Genomic DNA, 18391 nt, shown 5'->3' on the forward strand with positions numbered 1-18391 from the left:
AAGTTTTAAGTGTATATCTTAAAAATATGTTGGAAAAGCAATTATATAAATATTGAAAAACAAACACTTCCAGTCTGTTTAAGAAATAGCCAAAATGAACAAAAACAACAGATTTTTTTAAATTTATGAAATTCAATTACTTTAATATTATTTGTGCCTTTTGAAGTTCTTTAACTCTGTCTTTAAATTATTTAATATTTAAATCAATAAATTTAATATTCCTGTACATTTTTAAAAGATCATAATAACATTACAAAGGCAAATGACTGAAAAAAATTTTTTACCTTTATGACAAAGGGTTGATATGTGTAATAAATGAAGCACTCAAACAAATCAACAAGAAAAGGAACATTCTAAGAAAAAAGTGTGAAAAGGTAATTTTTAGCTTGTTATTTTTACAAGATAATGCCCAGAGTTGATTAGAGAAGGAGGAATGGAAATGGGTATACATATCTGGGAAACACAGCCTTAGAAACATACCACCTGACCCAGCAAATTTATCCTATGAAAATAATTAGAGAAGTATGCGAAGACATATTCATCACATCATCTAGTTTAATAACATAAATCTGGAAACATTCTAAATGTCAAACAAAATAGAAGTTTGGTTAAATAAATTATGGTATAGCCATATGAAAGAATACAACATAGAAATAAAATTGAATTTGTAGGGATATATTTTACTTGGGAATACAGTCACAATATATTACGAAAAGGTAGGCAAGAAAGTAGTATGTGCAGGATAATCCCTTTTCAAACTAAAATTGTTAATTTAAAGTACAAATGTAACATACAAATAATTTTTGTTCAAAAAAAAAAGCCACAGACAAAAGCAAAAGTTCCCATTACTACTTCCTTTATCACTCTACACTCCTTTCCAAAAATAATTACTATTACAGATTTCATATATATCCTTTCAGATCTTTTCTATGTATTTATATACGTACATCTATGTTTACATATAGAAATACATATTTGTTTTGTTTTGACTTAATGGTCTTATACTGTGTGTATTTTGAGGGATTGCTTTTTTTACTTAATACATCTTGGAGAGCTTTCTTTCTTAGTAAAGAGAAACATTCTCATTCTTGTAAATTGTTCTATATTATTGTAAAAAATAACTATACCATAATTTATTTCAACATTTCTCTTGAATTTGAAGAGGGTAAATGGGTAGAATATTCTAAGTTCCTTTTATTGTCTTAGTGCAGAATAAAGATATTGATTGTCAGATTTCCATTAAGTTAAGAAAGCATGTTAAAATTCCTAGAGTATTAAAAGAACAGAAAATAGAGTGTATAACTTCCAAATAAGAAGAGGGGAAAAAAATCCAAAAAAGGATAAGAAACAAAAATAAAACACAGAAAAGGCAGGACAAATAAAAAGCACAAAATAAGGTGGCACACTGGAAACCAAATATATTTGTAATCACGATAAATATAAATAGATTAAAAGCTCCAGTTAAAAGACAGACTGGCTGACTGGCCAAAAGATCAAAACTCAACTATTTGCAAGAAAGCCATCTTTTCATATAAGGATTAGATAAAGGCTGAACATTAGACAGAGAGAGAGACAGAGAACAAGAACACCAACAAAACAAAAGCCGGTATAGGTACATTAATAGATAAAGTAGACTTTAAGGTAAAAAAAGAAAAAAAATTCCATAAAGGTTACTACAGAAGGTTCAACTGACCAAGAAGCTGTAACAGTTCAAAATTTGTACAAAACTGATAATGTAGTCACAAAATAGATAAAGCATAAAGTAAACACTGGAAGAACAAGGAAAAAAAGACCCATAATCATAATGCAATTTATAGGGGAAAAACAATTCGAATGACAGCAAACTTCTCATCAGAAACCACGGAAGCCAGAAGGAAGGTGGACAACATTTTTCAAGTGTTGAAAGAAAACTGTCAACCTAGAATTCTATATCTAACAACTACCCTTCAAGAATGAAGGGGAAATAAAGACATTCTTGGATGAAGGAAAACTAAGAACTTGTTGCCAGCTGACCTACTCTAAAAGAATGACTAAAACAAGTTCTTTAAACAGAAAGAAAATGATAAAATAAGAAATCTTTGAAAATTAGGAAGGAAGAACAATTGAAAGGGCAAAAGGGTGGGTAAATACAATAGACTTTCCTTCTCTCCTTGAGTTTTCTAAATCATGTTTAATGGTTGAAGCAAAAATTATAACACTGTCTAATGCCATTCTCAATGAGTGTAGAGGAAATATTTAAGACCATAATAGAATGGTGGAGGGTAAAGGAACATTTATATTATAAATGGTGGAGGATAAAGGAACATCATCAAGGTAAGGTTTCTAAATTTCACCTTAACGGGTGAAATGTCTAGTGGGGTAAAGGACAGAGGAGGCAGATCTCAGAAAGTATTGGTGAAGCCACATTTTTTAAAAGTGCTTTGCATCTCCTGTTTACTCCTCTACTCTCTGAATCTGCCTTTTCAAAGAAGTCTAGTAAACATGCTTTTACTTAGGACCACTAATGAGCCCTCCTCTTGACTTTTATGCTGCATTTGATAGTGCTGAATACTCCTTAAAAATCCTTCCTCTCCTGTTGTTCGAGGAAACAACCTAGTGACTCTCCTACATCTATGTACACTTTTTCTCAGTATCCTAAATTGACTTCTATCTTCTACCCATCCCTTATTTTTGTGTTTCTCAAAATTTGAGCCTCAAACCATGAGCAATGGAAACACCTCAGTCCCACTCTGGACCTACTGATTCAGAACCCCTGGATGTGAGTTCCAGGGCACCAGCCTTTTAACAAACTCCCCCAGGTAATTCAAGTGTGCGAATTATTGTTTGAAATGTTGATCCACAAGGTTCTGTCACTGGTCCTCTTCTACCTCTACTTGTTACACATGAACAATTAAAACCACACCAAAACTGCTACCACTTACTGCTATCAATAGGATGTGTAAACTGCCAGCCCCTCCCCCTGCCAGCATGTATAATCCCACCTGACACAAAAAACATTTGTTTGAATGAACATGATGACCCTCAAAACTGCTTTGTCAACCAAGAACTATCTCTTTTAGGTTCCATGCCTGCATGTGCAGCTAGCTATCCAATGGACATGTCCACCTGGATGTCCTACAGTTACCCTGAATCAGTTAGGATTAAGTTCAACTAACAGTAAAAGAAAAACCTAAAAGAATAGTGGTTTATATAACATAGAAGCTTATTTCTCTCAAATAACAGTATGGAACAAGCTAATATGAAAGTTCTGCTCCACAAAGTTCTCAGGGACTCTGGCTCCTTTCTGCTTTGCACTCCACTATGCCTAGAACATGGTCGTCATTTCATGGTCCAAGATGGAGCACCATCCAAAACAACCACATTCTGAGCAGCAGGATAGAAGCAGGAAGAAGAAAGAGAGAAAGGTACATTCATCTCTCTGTAATAACTTCCTGAAAGTAGAACACATTACCTGTGCTTTTATCCCATTGACCAGGCTTAGTCTCATGGCTATATCTAACTGCTAGGACGGGTGGTAATACAGTCTTTATATTAGGCAGCCAAATTATGTTACTAAGAAAAAAAAGAAAGACCAAATACTGGAGGACAACAGCATTCCTGGTCACACACTCCAAAGTCACCGTGTCCCAAACTGAACTAATCAGTTTTCAAGATAAACTGTGCAATTTTACACCTTTGTGATGTAGCCACCCTACCTTTATCTCCATTCTGCCCAGCAAAATCCTTCTCCTCTCTTAATAGTCACATAATGTGTCTTTTTGTGAAGCTTTCCTTTACACAAACACCTTTCCCTCCAGCCTAAACAGACTGGATATCTTTGGGCCACCTTCATATCTAGCATACATATCTATTTTTGCATTGCTAATTTTGTATCATATTTTTTTAAAAAGTCTATCCCTCCATTCATCCCTCTCCCACTAGAAGGTAAACTTCTTCAGGGCAGAGACTATGCCTTATTCATCTTAGTATCATATGCATATAGATCCGTTATCATACTAAATTTTACAAAAATCAACCATTAATATCTGTTTCCTAAAATTACGGCAGCAGGGAACTAGTAAAAGAGGTATCTAATAAAAAGAACATCACGGTATGTATTGTAGTATAATGGGATGTATTAAAAGTCCCAAATTACAGAAGATTCTAACAGCAGTGACAAGAATAATATGGCTATATGCTCTTACCTAGCCACTGCCCTCCTCCACACATCTTACCTACTCATTTTCTATACCCATCTTTCTTTTATTCTGATATAAATAAATAAATTTAGTAGGGTAAGTTTTAAGTATGTTAACATTTGATTCCACTAACAAGTTTATATTTAACTTAGGCCAATGATTGGGTTCCGTGCTTAGACCCCACTTAAATCTCAGCAATTATTCCATCACAGAAGACCAGGTTAGGAATGACTAAGTCCTTGGGAGAGTCACCAAGGAGCTTCAATATTTTGATGACTTTTCTCTGAAAGAAAATATCTAGACGATCATAGTATTCAACTTAGGAAGCAAGGCATTACAGCTGATAAAACATGACTAAAATAACATCCTAATCTATGATGGCTTCTATAGAGTTGAAAATTTTCACTGATGTGTAGATTTTACTTAAGACTATCAAAGTATCAATTAAACTGAAAAAATCACCAAAACCATGTAGAACATGTAAGTTATTATGCCCAACCTCTTAAAAACTATCTTCAAGATACAAACAATGGAATACCATGTGTAATTTTAAATTTAATATCAACTACAAAGGTAGCTGAACACCCCAAAATGCTGATAGTAGCAAGGCTTCAACGGTCCAACTGTGACTTGTAGCTTTGCCCATATTCTCCAGTATGGACTCTCAATTGAGACTATGATGCTGGGCTGGCCCTCAAGAATTCTAATCATAGCCTTCTTTTACCTCTAGGTTCTCTAGCCCGTACAGCGCCCTCACTGTTCTGCCTACTGCTCCAATTGAGCATTTAGTCCTAACCTCAATGCCAATACAGTTAGATCTAAGGTCAGTAAAATAAAAGAACACGTTATTACTTATTATCTTACCATGAGATCCTGGTGGTTGTAATACATCTCCTGTCAGGTGACACCACCCAACTGGGAAAATATCTCGACAATCGTACTTGCACCAATAATCAAAAGCTCCACTCCAGCCATCGAATGTGATATAAACTTCATCTCCTTTAACATCTCTAATAGTTGCAGGGCAGATCAGATAAGGGTTCTTTTTGTCTACAGCTTCAAGTTTCATTCCCACTTTAAAATTATTTAGAGGTGGCTTTGGTGGTTCCTACCAAAACATTGAAAAAAAATTTTTCATTGTTAAGGTATATTAAGAAACATTTGCTCAATTGTATTCTTACAACCTTTAACAACCAAAAATTAAGTTCCATACTTATCAATTAAATACAGGAAGAAAACAGTTTTCTCACAGATCTCTCTGAAACTCTGCTCTACAACATCTCACTCTGGAGCAGAGCCAAGAACCTGGAAGAAAGCAAAACCAGCCTGATAGTAATTCATTCATTCATTTAAGAAATATGCATTATATTGGGGCCGGCCTGGTGGTGTAGTGGTTAAGTTCACATGCTCCGCTTCAGCAGCCCGGGGTTCACGGGTTCAGATTCTGGGTGCAGACCTACATACCATTCATCAAGCCATGCTATGGCAGCGTCCCACATATAAAATAAGAGTAAGACTGGCACAGATGTTGGCTCAGGGCCAATCTTCCTCAAAAAAAAAAAAGAAAGAAAAAAGAAATATGTGTTACACATTATGTACCAAGAATTTAGGATTCATTGGTCAACAAAAATACCAAGGATCCCTGCTCTGGTGGAGCTTACATTCTAGTGGTGGTGGCAGTAGTGGCTGGGGACTGGGTGGAGGAGAGGGGTGGAAAAATCAACAAGAAATTTTAAAAGAGGGAGTCAAACAAACCTAATAAATATGTAAATTATAGGGTATCGTGAAAGGTGGTTAAGTCTAAAGAGAAGGAACAGCAGCAGATAATATCCAAAAAGAAACTCAAAGTATAAAATGCAGACACAAGAACATACAAGTCATGTAGTCTGAGGTCATTTATGATATCCAATCCAGAAACCAATATTAAAAAAAGTATTCCTTAGTTACAAAAAGTTAGACGCACCGCTTCTCCAGCCATGCTGAGGCTGCGTCCCACATACAGCAACTAGAAGGATGTGCAACTATGACATACAACTATCTACTGGGGCTTTGGGGGAAAAAAAAAAAGGAGGAGGATTGGCAATAGATGTTAGCTCAGAGCCAGTCTTCCTCAGCAAAACGAGGAGGATTAGCATGGATGTTAGCTCGGGGCTGATCTTCCTCACAAAAAAATTTAAAATAAAATAAAAAAACAAAAAGTTAAAGCATGCAAATGCTAATAGGATTCTTAGAAAGCCCAAGTACTATGTTAAAAGCAACATCTTTTCTTTCAATTTGCTTTTTATCCTAGTAAATGGCACCATCAGCAATCCAGTCACCCAAGCCAGAAGCCTGGAAATAGTCCTAGACCAGTGGTTCTCAGCCCGACTGAACATTAGAATCACCTGGGGCCACACTGCCAGCGATACTGACTAAACTGATCTGGGGTGGGGCCCAGGCATCAGCACGTTTTAATTCTCCTGGTGATTCTAATGTGCATCCAAGGCTGAGAACCACTGCCCTAGATGCATCCTTTTCCCTTAATACATTCAAATACCACAACCTGCCAATTCTAACCCCTAGATCTCTAGAACAGTAACATTAAAAGTTAACCCTCAGTTATTTGGTACATGTCAGGAACTGTTTTAAATGTTTCTACATATATTCATTTAATTCTCACAACAACCCTATGAAGTCAGTGCAATCATTATCCCCATTTTATAGATGATAAAACCTATGCATAATTGCCTAAGAATACATCATAAGTATCAGAGCTAGGTTTTAAATCTAGGCAGCCAACTCCTTGGAACACCCTACCCCATCATCTGCCTGGCCAACTCCAACTGATCCACCTAAAAGCTCAGCTCTCCTGCCCTCTTTAAGGCTTCCCTGACCAACTCCTGCCCACTCTCAGGCCCACTTCAAACAGAGGTGCTCTTGCCTTCAATTGTGAAACTACTATTGAAATGTGTTCACTCCTCTATGATACTAAGGGATTCTCAAAAGCAGGTACTACATCTAATTCGCATTGTTATTTCCAGCACAGTACCCAACAGCAGGCATTTTTTTCAAAAAATGAAGGAACTAAAGAATCACCTGAAGAACAGTAAACAAAGTCTCAACTAATTCTTTCACCAAAATATAATTTAAAAAACATATCTGGTAGGTTGGTTTCTTTTTTAATGCCCCTTTAAACCCATCTCATCATCCCATACTTTTCCACTGTTATCCTTTACACAGTGGCAATATGAAAGTTCCTTAATTATTAGCCTTCAAAGTCCTTTTAATCACATATTCTTAATTTGATTCTTAAAAACCACCCTGAAAGTCAGCAGGGCAAAACTGAGCTTGATCAAAGATCAAAGTATTTGATAACTAAATAGTGGCAAGTAAGAAGCAGAGTTACAGACTGCCACTTCATGAAGGGGCTAAAGGTCAATTGTCTATTACTATACATGGGAAGAAAAAAAGGAGGGAGGGCTGGATTTAACAAAGGATAACCTGGGCAGTTGATAAATTTGTGCTGGACATTCATAGAATGCAGAAAACATTCAAGGCGCACATAAAGATCCCAGGACCTTACACTGTCATGTAACAGGGTAAAGACTTTCTATAACAAAGCAAACTAAGTTCAAATGGCAATATACATTTTCTGCTACAAAACAGAATTAAGACAGGAATGAGCAGGAAAACCAAACTACTTTTAACATTCAAATGTATAACCTAAAAAGACATATTCCAATGTGACAGTATGTTATCAACACCACTATTAGCTGGCAAGTAACAAAAACAAGAAAACGATTATGGACAAAATACAATTTATTCTCTGAAGATTTTCATACTGTTTATTAATTCTTCTAAATTTCATGAATACTCTATCAAATTTACTCACATTAGTACAGCCATACAAATAATTAACAGAGGTCTGGAAGAAAAACAAATTTTTATTAAAAAAAAAAAAAATCAAAGGAACTGCTCTTTTTCCATAACATAGTAAATGAAAGGGCTTTATCTCAAAACAAGCTACCTCCAGATTTAGATAATCGGCAAAATGGTTCCCTCTGCCGTCCATGAAAGGTAATGATACAAAGTTGCTTTTAAATATGTTTTTAAAGAACATGGTTTGTCATCATCAGTTCTTGAATGACTTCCTAAGCACAAAGATATAATTTGCAAAAGCAATAGTTAAAATAAACAAGGGATCATTCTCTTTTCTTTTATTGTGAGAAAAAAATGATTCTGGTCTAGAAGGTGGCCAGTAAAGAATGCTGTTTTAACCTCCCTCCTTGCTTACATACAATATGGTTCTCCTTAAAGGCTATTTCTTCCCATATCCCACCAACACCAAAGCCAGTCGCAGCATAACCTGCATTACCCTTGTAGCCTCATGGTTCACTCTTTCCCTTTCTTCAGATCTTCACTCAAATGGCACCTTCTCAGCAAGACCTTCCTGGTCAACCTATCTAAAATGTCACCCTCCCTTCTCCTTAGCATGTACAACTATCAAACATAATATATATTTCATTTATTCAACATGGTTAATTATACATTTCCCCAGTAGAAGGTAAGCTCCATAAGGGTGGGAGTTTTCTACTGCTTTGTTTACAGCTGTATTCCCAGAGTCTACCTCTGACCACAAACTCCTATCCTTAACTTCTACTTCCTTACTTTTAATCTGCTACTTCTTTGATCTCATCAAGAATGGCTATTATTAAAAAGAAATAAAAAGTGTTGGAGAGGATGTGGAGAAAAATGAACCATCGTACACTGCTGGTAGGAATGTAAATTGGTACAGCCACTATGGAAAACAGTCTCAAGATTCCTCAAAAAATTAAAAATAAACTACCATACGATCCAGCTATTCCACTTCTGGGTACTTATCCAAAGAACACAAAAACACTAATTAAAAAAGATATATGCACTCCTATGTTCATTGCAGCATTATTCACAACAGCTAAGACTTGGAAGCAACCTAAGTGTCCATCAACAGATGAATAAATAAAGAAGATATGGCACGTGTGTGTGTGTGTGTGTATACACACACACACACACACACACACAATGGAATATTACTCGGCCATAAAAAGGACGAAATCTTGTCATTTGCAACAACATGGATGGACCTTGAGGGTATTATGCTAAGCGAAATAAGTCAGACGGAGAAAGACAAATACAGTATGGTTTCACTAAGTTAAAAACACACACACACACACACAGATACGGAGACCAGATTGATGGTTACCAGAGGGGAAGGGGGCAGGGGGAGGGCAAAAGGGGTAAAGGGGCACATGTGTACAGTGACAGATGGCAACTAGATTTTCAGTGGTGAAAACAATGCAGTCTATATGTAAGTCAAAATATGATGTACATTTGAAATTTATATAATGTTCTAAACCAATGTGACTTCATAAAAAAAGAAAGGAAGAGACAGAGAAAGAGAGAGAGAGAAAGAATTCTAGTCCTTTAACCTTCATTTATTTATAAATATTTACTGAGTGCCTACTACATGCCAGACACTACTAAAGGTTCTTGATATATATTAACTAGCAAAACAGACAACCCCTCCCATGTGGTGCTCACATGGTAATAAAGAGAAAGACAAGAAACATAAAAAAATAGCTAAAATATATTCTATGTTAGAAATGATAAGTACTATTCAAAAAAAGAGAGTGGAGCAGAGTAAGGGAGATCCAGCGAGTAATGTAGAGGAGGGGCTGTGCAATTTTAAATAGGGTAATCAGGACAAGCCTCATATGGAAGGTGACATGTGAGCAGAAACCTGAAGGAGGTGATTATTAACTGTGCAGTTATCTAGAGGAAGAGTGTTCTAGGCAGAAAGAACAGCCAAGGCCAAGACCCTAAAGCAGGAGACATGTCTGAAATGTTCAAAGAACAAGGAAACGAGTGTGGCTAAAATATAGTATACATACTAAGTGGGAGAGCAGGAAGAAACGAGATCAGAGAGATAATGAGGAGTCATATCACGTAGAGCTGTGAGGCCACTGTAAGGACTCTGGCTTTTACTCAGAGTAAAATGGGGAGCCCCTGGACGGTTTTAAGCAGAGGAGTGATATAATCTCACTTATTTTTTTTAAAAGGAACTCTGGTTGCTGTGTTGACTACAGACTATTAAGATTATAAATAAAGAGACCAATGAGGAGGCTACTGCAGTAATCCAGGTAAGAGATAAAGGCAGCTTGTACCAGTCTGATAGCAACGGAGATAACAAAAAGTAATTGAATTCTGAATATATTTTGAAGGTAGAGCCAATAGGATTTCCTTATGGACTGGATGTAATGTGTGGAAGAAATAAGCACCAAGGTTTTTGGCCTGAGAAACTGGAAGGATAGCTGCCACTCCCTGAGATGGGAAAGGCTGCAGGTGGAGCAGTTCAAGAAGTCTATTAGACATCCAAGTGGGGATGCTGAGTAGGTAGGCTGGATATACAAGTCTGAGTTGGGAGCAAAACGTCTGGATAGGAAATACAAATCTGAAAGTCATATGAATATAAACTGTATTTAAAGCCAGGAATTAGAGGAGATCACCAAGGAATTAATACACATCAGAGTTTCTCAACCTTGGCACTATTACCATTTGGGGCCAGAACATTCTGTTGTGGGGGCTGTTCTGTGCATTGTAGGATGTTTAGCAGCATCTCTGTTCTCTACCCACTAAATGTAAGTAGCACCCCCCCACACACAAAGCTGTGACAACCAAAGATGTCCCCAGACATTGCCAAATGTCCCCTAGGGGGAAAATTGCCCCCCTTCCAGGTTGAGAACCACTGATACAGATAAAGAAGAGAAGAGAACCAAACACTGTAACATTCTCTCACACCCTTTCACGTCCAGGTTATACAGCATCATGTCACCACTTTCTTTTCAGCACCCAAAACCAACTTATTCCCTTATCTTTGTTCTGTTATCTCCAAACATTAGTTGAAAATCACCATCCACTTTACCTATTTATACTTAGTTGCTGAGCACTGCTGGAGAAAAGTCCCACATGCTTATTACATGTAGTGCCACACACACATTTAGTCTTAATCGTTAGCTGAACCCTCCAAAATACTGTCATGTGTTCCCAGGCTGTTCCTTCTCCCGTCTTACATAGCAGTCCAAACCTTTACTATTCGTCTTAAGACTAATAATGTGTCCTCATTATATGTTCATTATTTTATTTGTTAACTGATTTTCTCCCTAACCAGAGAGGAAGCTCTCTGCCTTAGTGTGGGAACATAGCAGACCTTCAATCTATATATGAATCCTCCCCTCCAGCCTTTGTCAGTTTCCTATTTCACAGAGTAAAATGAGGCCATCAGGAATGAACTCTATCAATATTCTGCCCCCACAATTACATATTTAACTCTGAGGACACTTTTCACCTGGTTTTTAGTTCTTGTTAACGTAACTGACGAACTTCCTATCCACCAAATAGTCAAGAATTAGCTTTCCTCTTAACTGACCTCTATTAAGTACCTGATATGGGTACTTATACATCTAAAGGTGAGTGGGTATTTCTCAAGGTTCTAACCTTGACACTCCTCTCCTCTCCTTCTATATATTCTCTCGGGACTAGCTCATTCATGCTCAAGGCTTCCATCACTACTATTTAAGCTAAAAACTCCCAAATCCAAGTACCCAAGCCAAATCTTGTTTCTAGGTTCTAAACACTTTACTTCCAACAGTCTGGTGGTAGTCATCCCTCTTCAAATTTCCCAAAGGCACCTCAACATGTCCAAAACTAAACCCATCTTCTTCTATATGTATTCATCTTCCTGCACTCCCCATCCTTTCTTCCTTCATTTAACAAACAAGTATGTACCAGGACCTATTACAGGCAATGAAAATACAGACATGTTAACTGTTCAAAAGGAACTCTAGTCTAGGAAGCAAGAGACAGTGAAAATAACAATATAATCCAATACCTACAGAGATTGAGATACGCACAAGGTGCTACAGAATTATAAGAATGAAAAGGGGGAATGAGGGAAGGTATCTTAGAGGATTTAATGCCTGGCTCGAATCTTAAAAGAAAAATAGGAGTTAACCAAAGATAACCAGCTCTAAAGACGAACACGGTATCAACAGGCTATTATAAGCAATATAGAACATAAAATCCAAAGCAAGGAGGGGCAGCCGTAAACCAGATCATACAGCTCCTTAAAGGTCATATTAACAAACTTATACTTCATCCTGAGTGCAACCGGGAACTTCAAAAAAATTTTAAACAGGGGAATGACGTGGTAAGACTGTTGTGTCAGATATTTCTAGCAGTTGTATGGAAGGGTGAAGATAAGAGGCAGTCATAAGGCTAGTTGAACAGTCCAGGCAAGAGGAAAGCCTGCATGAAGGGCAGTGGTGGAAAGGTTAGAAAGAAGAGACATAACAAAGAAATAATTAGGAAGCTAAGCGCGTAGGCCTTCCTAGTTAATTGGCTATCCAGAGTCCAGAGTCAAGAAGTGGGGATTTAAGATGGCTCCTGGCCAACTTTCAAGAGTTGCTGAAAAGGGCACCCACAAATCAGTAAGAGTAAGAAAATAAATCCAATGCAAAAACAGGCAAAGGCTATAATCAGGCAATTCACAGAAAAATAAAAGGCCATTAAACACATTTTAAAAGCTCAATTTCACTGGTAACCAGTTCAATGCAAATTACAACAATGGGATACCATCCTCATCCTCACCTCCCAAAAAAAAGATTCACAAAATTTTAAAAGATTGATAATATTCAATGTTAGTGAAGGTGTGGAAATACGAACATATCTATACACTAATAGTGGAGCATAGCTTGGAACACCCTTTTGGGATGCAATTTAACAATATATATCAACACTCAAAGCATACATTCCCTTTGAACTAGCAATTCTACTTCTACGAATGCAGCCATTCACACTTATACAAAAAACTCTATACAAGAATGCTCACTGTAGACAATTTAAACAAGAATATGGAGATAACCTAAACATCCATCCTTGGGGAGAGGTTAAATCAATTATGGTAATCCATACCACAGAAGAGTAAAATACAACCTCAAATACATATGAAACGAAATGGAAAGATTTCCAAAATATGCATATTTTAGGGGAAAAACTAAATAACAAAACAATGTATTCCAATTTATGTTTAAAAAAATAAAAGCCCCGGGCCGGCCCCGAGGTGAAGCGGTTAAGTGCACAGGCTCCGCTGCTGGCCCGGGGTTCGGATCCCGGGTGCGCACCGATGCACCGCTTGTCAGGCCATGCTGTGGCGGAGTCCCATATAAAGTGGAGGAAGATGGGCACGGATGCTAGCCCAGGGCCAGTCTTCCTCAGCAAAAAAAGAGGAGGATTGACATGGATGTTAGTTCAGGGTTGATCTTCCTCACAAAAAAAAAAAAAAAAATTTTAAATAAAATAAAAAATAAAAGTCCATATGTATTTATGGACACAGAAAAATGTCTGGAAGAACACAAAAAAAACTTCAATTTAGAGAGAAAAGTGGAATGGACAGGATAAAGGGACACTCATTTTTCACTCTAGCTAAGTGTTTAGTTTTATTTCTTTCCCCTACACAAACGTGAATTACTTTTATAATTTTAAAAATGAAAAACATAATGTGTATGACATGTGGCATGTAACTAGCTGATAAAGCAAAGTGATAAGTAAAATAGATCCAATGGCTTTTCTAAAGCCACAGCCCAAGCTATTAGGCATTTAATAAAGACTGCTGCTAAACATCTCTTTTGTTATTAGCTATTCTCATACACGCTTTACACATTGCCCAAAGGGCTTGCATTTGCCTGTGCCTCGTGCTGGTAGTGCAAGCCCACTTTCAGCATTCATGCTGCGCAAAGCTGCACTCAAAGAATTTTCTTAATGCAGGAGTCATTATTAATTGATGTTTCATATCCTTATGTCTTTAATCTTCTTCAAAAGTTTTTTAAAACTATGATCAATGTTTACCATTCCTGATATGAATAGTTGTAATAAAATTTAAGTGATTGAGAAAACAATCAGGAAAGAGGGTAAGAAATATTTTGACCCATAATTTAACTAAAACTTGGCTTTTATTCATTGTTTCTTAACACAGTGTACTCTTTTCAACATTTCTCAAGAGCATAAACAATTTTTGGAATTTTCCCTCTTTGTTATATAATCAGTATTTCCTTATAACAAATTCTTTCTGATGACTGTTTTTAACATTCTTTTTACTTCTGAAACCAAATCTCTCCAAGTAACTTTCGAGTGGTTTTTTGGCCCATCATCATCTTCTCCAATATCAAAGGGATGACTAACATAGCAAAGTGAGGAGAAGCTTCACTTCTGAAGGTAAATAAAAAATAGTAATGGAGGCCGGCCCAGTGGCGTAGTGGTTAAGTTCACACGCTCTGCTTTGGCGGCCTGGGGTTCACAGGTTCGGATCCCAGGCACAGACCTACACACCGCTTACCAAGCCATGCTGTGGCAAGCATCCCACATATAAAGTAGAGGAAGATGGGCATGGATGTTAGCCCAAGGCCAATCTTCCTCAGTAAAAGAGGAGGATTGGCAACAGATGTTAGCTCAAGGCTAGTCTTCCTCACCAAAAAAAAAAAAAAAAAAAAAAATAGTAATAAACATTTGCTTCTAGTAGAACACCCCTTTCATATCTAAGGTCAAGAAAAAGGGTACTCATTTTGACTAGAGGGTGACTATAATTGAGTCTTTTTTATGACTTGCTGTTATGAGCTGAATTGTGTCCTACCCTCAAAATTCATGTTTAAGTTTTAACTCCCAGTACCTCAGAATGTGACTGAATTTGGAGATGGGGTCTTTAAAGAGGTAATTAAGTTAAAATGAGGCCATGAGGGTGAGCCCTAATCCAATATGACTGGTATTCTTGTAAGAGGAGGAAATTAGGACACAGACACACAGAGCATGAGAAGACACAAAGAGGAGATTAGCCATCTACAAGGCAAGGAGAGAGGCCTCAAAAGAAATCAAACCTGCCGACACCTTGATCTCAGTCTTCTAGCCTCCAGAGCTGTGAGAAAATAAATTTCTCTTGTTTAAGCCACTGTTATGGACTGAATAGTGTCCTCCCAAAATTCATAAATTGAAACCCTAACCCCCAATGTGACTGTATTTAGAGATAGGGCCTTTAAGGAGGTAATAAAGGCTAAATGAGGTCATAAGGGTAGGATCCTAATCTGATAGCACTGGTGTCCTTATAAGAAGAGGAAGAGAAACCCCAGATCCCTCTCCTTCCGTGCATGCACAGAGAAGAAGCCACATGAGGACACAGCAAAAAGGTGGCCATCTATAAGCTGAGGAGAGAGGCCTCACCAGAAACCAACCCCGATGGCACTTTGATCTTGGACTTCTAGCTTCCAGAACTATGAAAAAATAAATTTCTGTTGTTTAAGCCACCCAGTCTGTGGTATTTTGTTATGACAACCCTAGGAGACTAATACACTTGCCAATCTAGTAATTTAAAAAGCATTTTTGCTTTTCCATGTCAGAGAAGACAAAGCATTTAATAAGCACTCCCATTAAAATAATAAAACCATAGCCCAGTTGATGGAAGCTTTTTATAACACCTTTCTTACCTTCTTAAAGAATGTTGCAGGTGCCATTTCAGATCCACTCAGCGTTCGTAAGAGGAACATTGGCCAAGAAGATGTATTCATCTGGTACCCTATTATATAAAATAAATCAGTATCATAAAAAAGCCTCCCTGTAATATTACAGCAAGTTAGTATAAAAATAGGTTTCATTTACCATTCTCCTCCAGAGAATGATTTTCTAATTGAGGAACTCAGGAAATGGGCAAGAGGAGCAGATGCACCCTCCAATCAGTGCTACTGTACCCACTATATTGTTTGGCTACAGCGGGGGGTAGAAACTCTCATTTTAGAGAAGCCATTAGCTAAGGTTCACCAACATACATGTATATGTTGGGAATGGGCCACAATACTAGAGGTGATCCAAGCCAGAACCCAAAGAGAGCTTCCATTCCACACCAACAGCCACACAAGCAGGGCAAAGGCTGCAAAAGACTTCCTGCCCCTCATTTTCCTCAGAGCCCTTGCTTTATTTCCTTTCAGAAAAAGACAGTTTTCAGTCAAACTCAGCAAATATACACTTAACGATGGTGCATTTCACTGTATGTAAATTTCACCCCAAAAGAAAAAAACTGTAAACAAACATTGAACTCTAGTTAATGATATGCATGGTAAAGTATTTAGAGAAAATGTACTGACATCAACAACTTACTCTGAAATGCATTTAAAAATAAGATGGATTGATAAATTGATAGGACAGATGAATAATTAAGTGATAAAGCAAGTACTGTAAAATGATAAGGTAGTGGGTATGTGGGTTTTCAGTGTAAAATTCTTTCACCTTTTCTGTATGTTTGAAATTTTTCATACAATATGTTAGGGAAAAAGACAGTTGTCACTTTAGCAATCTTTATACACACTAAACATGATCTTCTTTTAGAACTTATATCAGATGCAATCAAAACAGACTCAATAGGTATCTTTTCTAGAGATCTCATCAATTAATGGTGAATATCACAGCATCTGGCACATGCAGCAGAGAACAGGGGTCTGCTAGTTTTACTGTTTTCTGGGGGCAATCTGTTTCATGCAACACTTGCCTGCCTTGATGCGAGAATTGGAGAGAACTTGGCATGCATCCCTGATGGATACATGCATTAAGATAGGGAGGCATATGAATCACTAACAACAGGTCCATGAATAGGACAAAATATGCAAAAAAGTTCAGACAGACAGTCATTCTATAATAATCTTATACTAAAACCTCCTTAATCTGACTAGGGAAATGATTGTTGCTAGAAAAAAATGGGGGGAAGGGGTTTTGTTATATATTCTCTTATAATAAAACAATACTATTAGTGATATCTAATAAATAGTTATCCACAGCACGGATTTTCCAGACTGTGGTTAGACTATTGCATAAGATTCATTCTTTGGTCCTTATGCCTCTCTCTTAACCTCCATCTTATTCTATTACATTAGGCATTATGATTGTGCTTAATTTAACATTTTTTTAAATTCTATAATTGCCTAAAGTCAAACATAAATTAAAAGGCCAAAAATAGATGAAAGTGCATGTAAAAAATGCAAACACAGATAAAACTAATCTATGATGTTAGGAAGTCTGGACAGTGGTTACCTTTGGGAAGGGGGAGGTTATGACTGGAGATCAGCAGGAATGGGGCTTCTGGGGTGCTGATAATGTTCTATTTCTTGATTTGGGTGGTGGTTATACAGGTGTGTTTATTTATAAGCTGTACACTTATGATTTGTATACTTGTCTGCTTGTATGTTAAAACTTAAAAATCTTTAAAATAATAACCTTTAAGGTTTAAATAAATAAACCTTTCAAAAAGGAAAATTAAATAAGTTGTGTTATATTAAAATGGAAAATAAACTATTCAAAAGCACCTAATGAGCAAATTGGCAAAAATCATGTATTTTTTATATGTACTGTCAAAATATATACTAATAAGCACACATTGCTATGTATTTCATATTTTTAATTAATACAGTAAACTCAAAGTAATCTGAAAAAAGAATGACCATAGATTTGGCTATGTGTTTGAAATGCTGACAATCACAATAGCTGCATTTCCTTTAAAGAAAATACAAAAACATATTATATTGCAAACAGAGACATAAAATACAAACAGGGAAGTACCAAGCTTCAGGTTTACACTTACATCTCTTATAGAACTCTGTATGATCAAAGAAATATTACAAAAATAAACAACAAAAACGTGAATGACATGAAGAAAGAAAAGAAGGCAAAAAGCAGAAAACACACAACCTAAACTATCTTCTTGGAATAACGCATCTCCGATTAGATTTTTTTACATATTTTAAACCAAATTAGGAATAATTAACCATTAGAGCAAGGACAGTATAAAAAGGTATTGCTGAAAGAGTGGTTATTATTAATATCTTAAATTTTGGGTTGTCAGGGAATTTTTTACCAGTAGAAGACAAAAAATCCATTCTCTCATTCTGCTTTATAATAGAGAATTTTCATTTTCAGTATTATAAAGAAGAAACAAATAAAAACCAATACCCACCATTCACTCAGAATTGTAGGAATGATACAATAAACTAAATCACTTATTTTCTACAGAATATCATGGTATGCCTAAGTATTTAAAAAGAAAAGTTTTGTCCCAAATTAGAGTCACATACTTTTTACCTTTTAAAAACTTGGCCAAAATTGAGAGC

At 36.6% G+C, this 18391-nt stretch overlaps 1 protein-coding gene and 1 long non-coding RNA gene across 9 annotated transcripts in view; one reads left to right on the forward strand and one right to left on the reverse strand.

Moving 5' to 3' along the window:
* Positions 1-18391, forward strand: part of LOC131400785 (uncharacterized) — an 84346-nt gene that overhangs the window by 62257 nt on the left and 3698 nt on the right. Inside the window, exon 6 of the long non-coding RNA XR_009217454.1 lies at positions 10256-10336. This is a non-coding gene — a long non-coding RNA (uncharacterized LOC131400785). The remainder of the gene's footprint in view (positions 1-10255; positions 10337-18391) is intronic.
* The window catches only part of SCML2 (Scm polycomb group protein like 2), a 110241-nt gene that overhangs the window by 36388 nt on the left and 55462 nt on the right, over positions 1-18391 (reverse strand). For all 8 annotated transcript variants that reach the window (XM_058535520.1, XM_058535513.1, XM_058535516.1 and 5 more), the window contains 2 exons: positions 15725-15813; positions 5043-5286 (listed from right to left, as the gene is read on the reverse strand). In XM_058535520.1, coding sequence (XP_058391503.1) covers positions 5043-5286; positions 15725-15813 — 333 coding nt within the window. The remainder of the gene's footprint in view (positions 1-5042; positions 5287-15724; positions 15814-18391) is intronic.

Source organism: Diceros bicornis, chromosome X, assembly GCF_020826845.1.
Source record: "Diceros bicornis minor isolate mBicDic1 chromosome X, mDicBic1.mat.cur, whole genome shotgun sequence".
In the NCBI taxonomy this organism is placed as follows: Eukaryota; Metazoa; Chordata; class Mammalia; order Perissodactyla; family Rhinocerotidae; genus Diceros; species Diceros bicornis.